The 12912-nt window shown below is 40.2% G+C and overlaps 1 protein-coding gene across 1 annotated transcript in view; it reads left to right on the top strand.

The window, feature by feature from the left end:
• The window catches only part of LONRF2 (LON peptidase N-terminal domain and ring finger 2), a 43847-nt gene extending 32805 nt beyond the window's left edge, over positions 1–11042 (top strand). Inside the window, exons 8-12 of the mRNA XM_034757974.1 lie at positions 1315–1436; positions 2346–2504; positions 5651–5813; positions 7290–7439; positions 7800–11042. Of these exons, the coding sequence (XP_034613865.1) occupies positions 1315–1436; positions 2346–2504; positions 5651–5813; positions 7290–7439; positions 7800–7958 (753 nt within the window). The 3' untranslated portion in view covers positions 7959–11042. The remainder of the gene's footprint in view (positions 1–1314; positions 1437–2345; positions 2505–5650; positions 5814–7289; positions 7440–7799) is intronic.
• Positions 11043–12912: the final 1870 nt, after the last annotated feature.

Below are 12912 nucleotides of genomic sequence, written 5' to 3'. Positions count from 1 at the left end.
ACTGTCATTGCAGTATCTCTACTGATACTGTGTTGGTGAACAAAGTACGCTTCTGGCCATTCCGGTGTAGAGAATGTATGCTCAGCTGCAGGAAACGTGATTCCCAAATATTTAGACTCTTCAGGTGGCAATAACTTGGCAGCTTTAGAGTCAAAAGGGATTATGTCCTTTACTCTAAGTAAAGAGGACTAGAGGTTGACAAAAGTGTTTTGGGCTTTTGTGGTGATGGGGGAGGGGGACAGAAAATATTTAGCAGAAAAATGCTGATTTGCATAGACCAAAAAATTTCACAAGCTCCTGTCTGCTTCAATTAGTTGTTTCAGTCAAAATGGGGAGGGGGCAGGAGGGTTAAGGCTCAGAAGAAATTCAGAAATGTCAAACCAGCTTTGTTTCAACACTTCTGAAACCTAAACGTTTTTGTTTTTGTTCGTTTAAATTCACCAAACTACAAGTGGTGTTGAACACTTACACCCTTTAGCCTGGTTAAAGCACCCTCCCCCCTTCTTTCTTACTGAAGCTGTTACACTTTACATACATGATTAAATATTCATTGGAGCAGGGACTGGAACCTGAGTGGTGCCTACCCTCCCAGGTGAGTGCCTTAACCACTGGGCAATAGTCATTCTCATTCGCTCACTCTCTCCGGTCCAGTGAATACTTAAACACTTTACACAGAGTGGAGTAGCTTCAACAGAAGAAACTGAGAATATTCTCTGACCCTGGTGGTTGGGGCAGTTACCTGGGAGTGGTGGAGACCCAGATTCAAGTCCCTGTTCTAGAGTGGGGATTTGAACCTGGGTTTTTCACATTCTGGGTCAGTGCTTTAACAGCTAGGTAATAAGGGACCATCGCTATCCAAAATGTTTTTTCTTTAGATGGCCTGATACAAGTTTTTCCCAACTCTTTTGATATGCTGAACCAAACCTGAAATATTTTGGAATTTTTGAGTCAAACTGAATTGTTTTCAACTCTTTTTGGAACTGCCAGTTAATTGCAAGTCAGTTATTCTCACAGGTCTGAAGAGTACCTATTTTTTTTATGATTATGTTGTAGAGCCTATGATAAATGCACCCTTCTGGAAGCTTATGGGCACTGAAGTGAATAGTGTGTCCACTCTTGTATCCCAGAGATAATGTAACATTTTTGAAAGGGTGAGAGAGGAAGGGGGATTAGAACAACTTTACATCAGGAAGCTGCTGCATTCATTGTTTTGTCACTGTTTGCAAACCATCTTGAGCTATCTTGCTCTTGGAATGGGGACTAGACAGAATTGATTAAATATTAGTACTTAAACTTTAACTCTCTTCTCTATAGTTTTTGGCAAGCAGAACTTATAAAAAGACTGTCCTTACAGAAGAACTAATAGTTCGTTACTTGCCGGAAGAATTGTCAGAAAGAAAGAAAGTTTATGAAGAAGAAATGAAGGAGTTATCAAAGTAAGTTGTTTTTCGGTTGTATCTAAATGTTGTAAAATTTTATTTTGGTCCAGATTACTGAAGAAACCTTTAATTTATTTATGAAAGTAGATTTCAAAGGTTGACTTAATTTGTTCCAATGCTGGCATGTTTGTAGTAGATAGTAATCAAGAAAAAATAGGCTTGGATGTGAGAGGTGCACAACATCAATGGAAAATATTAATTTTATTTGGCAATAAATATAGTGATTTATTTCTATGAATAAAAACCCCATAATTTAAAACTAATTAAAACATCTTCCCCGAAAGTAGGAAGTGGGGGATTAGGAATAGGAGAAGCAAATGCTTATAAGTACATGTATTGGTTGCTTTATCCATGATTACTTGTACTTGCCATATAGCTGAATTAAAAAAAAAATCACAACAGAAAAATGAAAGTAACATGAATGTATGTTACAAAACTAGAGGCTGAAAGTTAACTCTGTCCCTGAGTCCCCGTTTCCACTGAATTCCTACAAACACTCAATGTCACTTTGGAATATAAGGATTGCTTTCTAGCCATGTTTAAAGTATATGTAGTGTACAGTAATATATCTTTTTGAAAATTACAGATAAAAGCTGTAAAAGACTCAGTGATGTGCAAATTAGATGCTTTTTTCCATGCACATTCTTGAGACTGTGATTGCATTTTCCAAACGTTCTCTGTTAAAACCGAAGAATGGAGGTATTGGTACCTAGAGTACATTAATAGCTGGGAGAGCCCTTGGTTCTCTGGTGCCTGTGAAAGAAACACATTTTTGTTGGCCAAGAGCTTATTTTACGAGAAACAAGTCTGAGAAACCACTCTAATCAAACCTCAACTATAAGGTTTTGTGCTGAATAAATATAGTATGCGGGAGGAGACTGACTGTTCATATTTGTATTTTTGCAGTTTGAATGAAGATGTTCCCATCTTTGTGTGTACCATGGCCTTCCCTACCATCCCTTGCCCACTTCATGTCTTTGAACCTCGGTATCGGCTAATGATAAGAAGATGCATGGAAACTGGTACCAAACAATTCGGCATGTGCTTAGCTGATGAACTAAAAGGGTAAGGAATCTTGCTGAGAACATCCCGGTCGTGACTTTTGGAAACCAGTGGCGAACCATAGTACTGTTGGTCTTCCACAATGAGTTGGATCCGTTTTAGGTCTCATGCTAGCAGATACAAATGTTAAGGGGGGTTTTGTTGCCAGGTTTTTATGTAATCTATAAACATCCCCCTTTCTACTGAACTTTCTAATATCTCAATGTTAGACCCAGAAAGTTGACTTATGCTCTAGCTATCCATCCAACTGCCTTTACGTATTCCTGGAAAGTATGTTTCATTGTGGATGTGCTTTGGAATAGTTATGTTATATTTAACTAGAAAATAGTAATATGTCAAAAGACTGGAGTGCACATGGCATCTATTTCCTATTACATTATGTATGATTGGTTTGGGGTCAGTAGTTCTACAGAGAGCCCATTAGGACAATTTCTGATCCACAGTTTGGTTCCCAGTAAAGTCTGTTGACTAAATCAAGGTGAGGGTTGCTTTTCTGTCTGTTTCCTCTGTAAGGGTATGTCTACACAGAGATAAAAATCCCCTGGCTGGCCTGGGTCAGCTGACTCGGGTTGTGGGGAGTGGGCTCTGGGGCTGAAAAATCGCACTGTAGATGTTCGGGACTGGGATCCTCAGGGGGTGAGGTCCCAGAGCTCGGCCTCCTGCCCCAGCCTGAAGTCTACACAGCAATTTTTAGCCCATGAGCCTGAGTCAGCTGACTTAGACCAGCCACAGCCGTGCCATCAGTCTTTTATCCCTGTGTAGATGTACCCTAAAACAGCTTCCTGTCTCCTAAGCTTTGGGTTCAGATCGGACTTTTATGACTATCCTGGGTTAATAAAGCTGGACCATACAGTAGGTTTTTAAGTGGAAAATTAGGCTCTTTGAAGGATAATTACATGCTTGGTGGATGAGGACGCTAGATATGAGCTTTGCATTTGTAGGAATCGAAGAATCCTAAAGAGGTCATGGATGTTCTATTTCCCCTGATGGCATGGTGTAGCTGTGAGCATGTACAGCGGAATCTTACAGTGAATTGCTGATTCCTTTGAAAGAGAGAGGAAGTGGAGAATAACTGGATTCTCTGCTTTGTCCTTGGAGCATGCAGAACAGTTAGTTTCCAAAATCCTCCCCCTTCTGGGGGTTTGGCTTTATTGGTAACCTGGAAATAACACCATGTAAACCTCAACTTAAGCTGCTTCTCAAGTGTGGCTGTTAAGATTATCTGTAAGACCACCTCTGGCTTAATTCTTTCTGGCACAGACACTCCCATCACCTTGCTAGAAGAGAGACAATCGCTGCTCTGAAGAGCTTACCTCCTGACTTGTACAGTGCCTGGCACAACATGGTCTCAATCTTGGTCAGTGTCCCTAGGTACTACAAATAATGTATTCACACTGGAGGTACTGGACCCACCTACCATCATGACTCAGCAGTAATTACCCTGAATTTTAATGGATGAATTTAGCTCCAGTTGCCTTCTTCTAAACGGGTGTAGTGTGTAACCCAGTTACACGGAGTTTCTCTAGAACAGGAGAGGACTTTCCTGACAAAATACCTCTTCCTGGTTGCTCTTCCAGTTGCAGGTGGCACTGTCAGCTTGTGGGTGAGGAGTCTCTGGTTGGTGTCTCTTACTAGCAGAGACCAGCTGTAGTAATATCAGCAACTAAGGTTTCCTCTCACCTGTTCTCTCCTTGCTTTCCCCTGTAAGTACTGGTGGCAACTTCTTTTCCTTCTCTTCCTTCTCCCCACCCAACCAGAAATAAGGAGAGAGGGAGAGGAGTAATAATCCTCTTGGAGTGCATCATTATCTACATGGTGGCTGATAACTTACTCCTAAACTTCACAGGCCTTGGCTGCGCTCGCGGATTCACAGCGCTGCCGCGGCAGCGCTGTGAAGCGCGAGTGTAGTCGCGCCGCCAGCGTTGCGAGAGCTCTCTTGCAACACTGCAAGTACTCCACCTCTCCGAGGGGAATAGCTTGCAGAGCTGCAGGCGCTGATTACACTGGCACTTTACAGCGCTCCACTCACTGCGCTCGGGGGGGAGGGGGGAGTTTTCACACCCCTGAGCGTAGCAAGTGCAACGCTGTGAATTGCCAGTGTAGCCAAGGCCTTAGAGTGCATCAGAACTTGCTTACAATGGAGTGTTAACTTTGAATATCTTGTGCCAAGATTCAGAGGGGTAGCCCTGTTAGTCTGAATCTGTAAAAAGCAACAGAGGGTTCTGTGGCACTTTTAAGACTAACAGAAGTATTGGGAGCATAAGCTTTCGTGGGTAAGAACCTCACTTTGTTTAATCTTTTGCAAATTTGACACCATCAGATCAGGATTAAACGAAGGCTGTGAATGGCTATCCAACTACAGAAGCAGTTTCTCCTCCCTTGGTGTTCACACCTCAACTGCTAGCAGAGCACCTCACCCTCCCTGATTGAACTAACCTCGTTATCTCCATACTGATTTATACCTGCCTCTGGAGATTTCCATTGCTTGCATCTGAAGAAGAGAGGTTCTTACCCACGAAAGCTTATGCTCCCAGTACTTCTGTTAGTCTTAAAGGTGCCACAGGACCCTCTGTTGCTTTGTGCCAAGATTGTTTTTGCTAAAACGTCCCACCATTGTCTTAGCTATTGGAGCTGAACCAGTAGTAGCAGCAATGGGAACGTTTATCAGAGGCTCAAGTGGAGTAAAAGTGTGGTGAAGCAATAAAAGACATTCTCTTCACTTGCACAGCTTCAGCATCTTCTCTAGGCACTACTGTGCCTTCCTCAGCAGTGTAATAGAGCTATCTCTATAAAATAGTTGCAAACCCCTGTATAACTTGCCCCCAGAACTCAGGAACTCACAGCATGAAATCTGCTCAATTTATTTAAAAACCTACCCCTCCCTCCTTCCTCACAAATTATTCTAATTTTAAAAAGCTGTTGCTTTAATCATGAGAGGTGTGTGTGTGTGTGTGTGTGTGTGTGTGTGTGTGTGTGTGTGTCTGTCTCTTACCAAAAGCATCATTGTGTTGGAAAATCATGGAGTTACTTTCATTTTTCCACCAATGTAACAGTGGTGAATCGGGTCCAGTATGTTTATAAGTGTCCGAACTTATATAAACACCTGTCAGTGTGACTTCCTAATTTTCTGTGCCCTTTTATCATTTCAGGTTTGCTGATTATGGCTGCATGCTAGAGATCAGGGATGTAAAGTTTTTTCCTGATGGGCGTTCAGTTGTTGATACGGTTGGTGTTCGTCGGTTTAAGGTCTTGAACCATGGTCAACGGGATGGGTATAACACTGCGAACATTGAATATCTTGAAGATAAAAAGGTGATCTCTTGTGCATTCATGTTCACTTAAATGTTCTGTCCCTGACACATCTCAAGTTGAAGTTTTTTATTTACATGGTCATAAGGCACATTTTCTTTATTTCTGAAACCATGGAATAAATTATTTTGCCCTTCTGACTGTTACTAGCTCTCTGTAGTTTAATCCTCTCTGCCCGTGGTATTTGTCATCATAAATCTCAGGGTAGCTTTCAAACCTTTGATACTCGAAAAGATACAAACTACCATGTCCTGTTTAGATCAGGTTCTAAAGAGGCAGTTAAAAATGACACTGGTTCAAAACCATTCTAAAGACACACATGTCTAAGTTTTATTAAAGTGCTTAAGATTCCATATTTTGCATTGATGCACAGTATCTGTTTCTAGCTCCCACAGATGATCTGACCTCGCCACACACTGAATAGAAAACCTTTTTTTTTTTTTTTTTTTTTTTTAAGGTAGAACCCAGAGGAGAACTTGGTACTAATATATTTTGTTATTCAAATGCTTGTGTATGTATGGCATCTAAGGAAATTTACCAGTTAAAACAACTTTCTTTTCTAAAATCTGGTGATTTCTAAAATGTAGCGAAATAATGTGTTGGAATTTATTGGCCAAAACCAGAATGGCCTGCATAATGGTCTAGTTTTATGCTGGATATCTCAAATGAATGCCAGTAAAACAGTGATACCACTTCACAGTGCGCTCAGTGGAGAGTTCAGGCCAGTGGATGGCATTAGAAAAGTCCAGTCAGGTCACATGGTTCTCAAGCAGACTTTCACAGCTAACTGCAAGCCTGTTTAATTTCTAGGAGGCTTCTCCCAATTTGTGCTGTGCAGTTCAATTGCCAACAAGCACACAGAAAAAGAGAGAATGGGGATAAAATGTCTCTTCAAGGTTAAAGTGGTCTAATGTCCCATGTTACCGCTCAGGGTCCCCACTGAGTGAAGGTGAAGCATATAGTCATATCAGATGTTTGTGTATGTTGGCAGAAACCTTGTTAATATCCTCCCCGGTACTGGGAAGTCAGTCTCACTTACATACTTGTTTTGTTTCTCCCTGCCATCCTTCCACTACTCCCTTGACCTGAGAACCATTTCTACTGTATTTGAAAACAACACTACTACTTTGTAGAATCCCCTTAATGCAGAAGCCCCAAGAGGAGGGCTCCTCATTCTCAATAAGAGGAATTCCTAATCAGCTGAAGACTCCAATAGCAATACTTATGACTTGGTTGCTGAAAGGACCTAAAACTTCTGTAGGAGAGATCAAAAAACCAAACTGGCATCAGTTTAGGATGCATGAGACTTGTGCACCACTTTGCTAGCTGGAGATATCCATGTTAAGTGGCATAACCATCCCTTAGTAAGGAGTAGTTGTTGCTGTTAAGCATAATTGGGTTAAAATTGGCTCCCTCTGAGGCATTTAAATTGTACAGAATATGAAATCTGATTTTGTATCCCTTTTTTTTTTTTTTTAGGTGGAGGGAGCAGAGTATGAAGAACTTGTCCGTCTTCATGATTCAGTTTATGATCAAGCTGTTGCCTGGTTTACTTCCCTTAAAGACAACATGAAAGCACAAATTCTCAATCATTTTGGATCAATGCCAGGAAAAGAATCAGAGCCACAGGTAAATATTTCCTAAACATGCACTACCGCCATAGATCTATGGATCTCCCAGACAAATATCTGATAGAAGGATCTGTTGTCTCATACATATCAAGCTTATTAATGATTACCCAGTTCTGGTTCACTAGAATCAAGGTTGGAAAAACTTTGCCAACTACTCCCTGTGGTTTTGGCTTTTGAAGATGTCATTGCTACTTAATTACACAAAGAGGAAACATTTGAAGTTGGTGTAGAGCTCAAGAAACCCCTAATATATAGATGGGCATTAGTTGTATCTACTAAAATAGAGGAAAAATGGGAGGGAAGATTGCTAACACTAACCTGTAATCCGTAAACACGTCTTTTTTTTTTTCTCTTGCAGAGTAACCCCAGTGGCCCAGCCTGGTACTGGTGGCTATTGGCAGTGTTGCCATTAGAAAACAGGGCTCAGCTGGCTATACTTGCTATGACTTCCCTTAAAGATCGTCTTATTGCCATCAGACGTGTATTAATATTTGTAACACGCAAGAGACCCAGATGACATGGACTTAGCTGTGAACAGGCACTGACTGTATGTTGGGAGATACGGTTTTAAAAACCGTCATGCAGAGATGAACAGTTCTTTCTGGTTGTCTGACATTCACTATTCTGGATGTTCACCATACTTTGCACTCTACTCTGTAATTAACAAGCACTCTGTGCCTGTCGTCCTAGTGAAATCTGAGCCCCTATGAAGTTGTGCTACAATTACAATGTAGTTGGTAGTTGTGTATAACTACTTTGAAGTACTGTTCCTAATCAAGAATTGATGTTTCTAGCCTGTGAGAGACTGAGTTTTAAGTACTAGAACACCACAAATGGCCTATGTGCAGTTTGGATTTACACTTTGCAAGAATTATTTTCCCTTCAATGGATCACAGACTGAAGATGGACTTACTACAATTTTCCTAAGATGGTCAGCAGAAGGGAAACTGAACTTTCCTGTGGATAAAGAATGCACAAAGTGCATAGCTGACAGGATGTTCTCTTAATGAGTTGGTAGATTCTCTCTGCACTTTGATCTACTTGTTCAAGAAATATTGGTCTATAAAACAATTTTCAAGATTAAGGTTTTGGAGGTTGTCCAGGAGTGTAGTATTTACATGGTCACGGCTGTGTGTCAGAAAGAGTAGTAGCTACTGAACAGCAATTTGGTAGTCTTAACTAATCCCTTGTGTTGTGATTTGCATGTTGTAGTGGAATGAGTATATCAAATGTCAAAAGTGTGCATTTACTTTTATAAAATCAAAGTAATCCCAGCTGGTCTGTTGTCACTAAACACAAACCAAACAAATTCTCTGAAACATGAAATTAGTCAAAGGCTGTTGTGAAATAGCTATTTCACTCCAAATTCTGGGAAAGCATTCTGTAGTACTCAGCTGATGTGTATTCTTAAAGTAAACTTGGCTAGGATAAACATTGGGGAAGATTCCATTTCCCTTCCCACCTTCAAATGATGTGCCAAGCTAATGTTACATTAGAACAATATTTGTTAGAACTTTGTGTTTAAAAGTTAGGGTTATGTTTTATATCATAAGTGCTGCACGTGGTTAGAACCTTGGTCTGTGATGACATCATAGAAGGAGGTCCAAACTAAACACTAACAAAAGGCAAGTCTCAATGCAAGCTTAAGTCAGGTGTCCCCTTCATTTGTTTGTCTTGGTTTTTAATATATTGGTTGTGTTAATATCTATCTTTGATAGCTATTGAATATGTTGCTGGTTAGTCAAACTACTTAGTTTTCTAAATAGCCACTGAAATAATGAACAGTGTTACTAATTTGTGTAGCTTCCTATAAGTAGAAGTAATTTTACCAACATGAAAAGTTAGCCAGAATCTGTGTGCTCAAAGTATAGCGAGATGCTTTTAGAGACACTTCTTCATGTGCAACACTCTGGTATGATAAAAATGGTGTCTTATCTACATGTTTAAAGTGCCTAGTTTTTAGTTTGCTTTGAATCTTTTTGTTTTTGTCCATGAAGATATATATATAAAAAAATTTGCACATGAGTTCTGGAAGAAAACTGCATAAACAAATGCATTAACATGTATTGACTGCTTTCTTGGATACTGTAATTACAACTTTTGTGGTCTGGGAAACCAAAGTATCTAGTACAGTGGGTTTCAAACTTTTTTTTCATTTGAGGTCACTTACAAAAAACTTCAAATGGAGGTGTGGACCCCTTTGGAAATCTTAGACACAGTCTATGGATCTGCAGGGGGTCCATGTACCACAGGCTGAAAACCAGTGATCTAGTTAACTTTTCTTTCAGCAAACCTTTACCAGAAACAGTTTCTGTAACCTGCTCTGAATGTACTGTAATTGCCTCTACCTTGAACACGCCTTTTCTAGTTAAATAGTGATTTGTAATTTATCCTTTCAATTGTGAAGTGCATAAGTTACAACCAATGATGTCGTAATCTCCACAATAGCCTTGCTGCAAGTTCTGCTACCGTCATAAGAGTACTAAAAGTAAAAGCTGTATGAGATTCCTGAGAGGGTTGAGAAGGCATCCGAGCCCCAAAGCTGCAAACAAAACAGCTTGAAGTCTTATGGGGCACTTCCCCCTCCATCCATGCATTAGTAACTCCCATACTTCACCCCAGTGTTTTTCCAGTTAACCCATTTTAGACTACCAGCTCTTTAGGTAGTTCACCTTCAGAGTTTGGCAACCCAACTCATTTTCAGTTGGGAAAATGAATTCTCTTTGTGAACTTTCACATCGTTTTTTGTTCTGTATGCCACTCTTGTCGTCATTGTCCTTGCTGTCTTTTTCTTACTCGTCCATGTCTCTCTCCTTGTCCGTTCATGCATTGAGTTTTAATGTTTTGGCTGCAAAGGGACATTGACAGAATCATACAATCCTAGACCTTGCACCTGCACAGTGTTACATATGAGCTTAACCTTACACAGATATGCATCCTTTTAGAATTGAAATGTTAGTTGCTGTCTCCTGGATTCTAATTAGTGAAGGCAATGTAAATTTCTCCTCTTTGCAAAAGCCAGTGATTTAAGATGTCTGTCCTTTAAGTACTTTTAAAAGTGACACTACAAAATAAAATGCTACCTTTAATACATCATGGAACAGCAATAAAGAAGACGTTAAGATTGTCTAGCTTTTTTGCATTAAATTACATTACAGTCTAAGGATGCCAGGATAACTAATGAAATGTCATCACTTGAGTGAAAGCTGAGCGACAGAATTTTTGGTGAGTTTTAAACTATTTCTAGCACAATGGGATCCTGGTCCATGACTGGGGCTCCTGGTGTTATGTTTAAAAACAAATATTAATTATTTGTATTAACACTTAAGTGACTAACATTTTGGATAAATAATATAAAATAGTCAGTATCTGTATGCAAATGTTAAACTAACAACCCAAACTCAGTTTCTTCCAAAACCTCAAATACTGGATCATATAGCAAAGCTAAAGAGAAACCCTATTCATGGGCACATAGTCTCTAGGGGTAGAGTGCATGCTTTATTCCTACCAAGTTCTCCGTCGTGGTTTGTGCAGCAGCAAATAGATGGAGGAACAAGTTGCCTCCTCTCTGGATTAGAGGCAAATGTCCATATTGCAGCTATCTTACATCTTTACTTAGTTCTGGTCTCCATGGTACAGTATTGAAACCGTGAGCTAAGCAGCTGGAAAAAGAAAGGGGGGAGGGATTGCTCAGTGGTTTGAGCATTGGCCTGTTAAATCCAGGGTTGTAAATTCAATCCTTGAGGGGGCCATTTAAGGATCTGGGGCAAAAATCTGTCTGGGGATTGGTCCCGCCTTGAGCAGCGGGTTGGACTAGATGACCTCCTGAGGTCCCTTCCAATCTTGACATTCTGATTCTATGAAAAGACAGGTGTTTCGCTGTCCTTTAACACTACATTTTTCATACTTATTTCCTAGCTTGGGCAATGTGGTAGGAAAGTCTCCACTTTGGAGAGATCCTTTATACATCATAAAGAAACAAAAATGTCCAAATCTATTTTTTCCCCCTTGTGAGTCACCTGTAAGACTTCACAAAATATTTTGTAGCTTCACCTTTCAAGAAGCATGTAAATTGTGCCATCAAGGCCTTTATCTACTGTATTTTAACATGTCCAGTCTGTTTCATTTTATCGATTGCTTTGGACTTCTAACATGCTGATGATCAGTTCAGTTTCTTACTGCTTCCCTTTCTCATGCTCGAGTCCATTTTGAAACTGAAATATAAAGCTATTCAAAAAGCTGTACACTCGGTTCATATTACCTTTCACACTGGTGGAATTGGTATTTGGTAGCGCCTTAAATTTGCAGTTGTGAAATGATTGTATCAATAAAAAAATTTCATCTGGGGCTTGTGACCAGATTAAAACAAGTATGTGTAATGTAGATAAACTTGAAACAATTTTTTTACTGTTTTAAAGCTAGTTAGGAAACTGTATGTACATATGTATAAATATAAATTAAACCACCATTTTGTATTTAGTAAATTCAGGACAAGTCCATGTTCTAACCACATTTGGTACTTGTTGCATAAGCAAAGCCAAACTTTTTTTAAAAATTGCAATGTTCATTTCATGTATATTTGCAATGTTCATGGGAAATGTATTTAATTTATGTGACATTTTGAATAAACAGATCACATTTAGCAGTGTCTTTTTTAACAAAAACTCATCCTATGTGAAATGTTAAGGTTACTTGGAAGTGTGCATGTGTTCATCTATTGCTGTTAGTTTGGATTTAGGGCTGTAGGCCCTTGTAATCAGTTTCCGTTAACACTTCTTGTAATTTTAAACACCTTAATTGTCTGTAAATCTGTCTTGGGGCAGACCACTCAGACAACACATGTGTGTTTTCCCAAGAATGCTTCTTTAACATGTGGAGTAGGGGTTGGAATTTTTATTTAATTGGGGTCAACAAACTACTGTTACAAGTCTGAAGCTCTTTGTAAGAGGTCCTGGTGATTATAGATCACAAGTGAAAGAGGATGGTGGGAGAATGTATTACACTTCCTATATCAAAAGGTACTCTTGGGTTTCCTTTTTTCTCTTCCTCTTTGTAGTCTTTTCTGGCACGTAAGCACCTTTTTTCCCAGTTGATCCTTCAAGAGATCTGCTTTAAAGCGGTAGGAGTCTCTCACTCTTTACTAGCTATGACTAAGGCTATGTTTTAGTCATGGGTATTTTTAGTAAAAGTCACGGGCAGTAAACAAAAATTCACGGCCCGTGACCTGTGCATGACTTGTACTATATACCCGTAACTAAAAGTTGGGTGGTCTGGGGCCAGCCCAGGGGTGCTGCCAGTGGTAGAGGGGGCGGGGGACCCCTGCTTCTGTTGGAGAGGGGGGCTGGCAGGCTCCCTGCATGGCTTCCTGGAAGCAGCAACATGTCCTTCTGCTCTTAGGCAGAGGCATGCTGCCCCCGCCCCAAGTTCCAGCTCCCATTGGCCGGGAACCATGGCCAGTAGGCGATGTGGGG

This window comes from Trachemys scripta, chromosome 1 (genome assembly GCF_013100865.1).
Source record: "Trachemys scripta elegans isolate TJP31775 chromosome 1, CAS_Tse_1.0, whole genome shotgun sequence".
NCBI lineage: Eukaryota > Metazoa > Chordata > Testudines > Emydidae > Trachemys > Trachemys scripta.
This window is presented reverse-complemented; position numbering and strand designations above follow the sequence as displayed.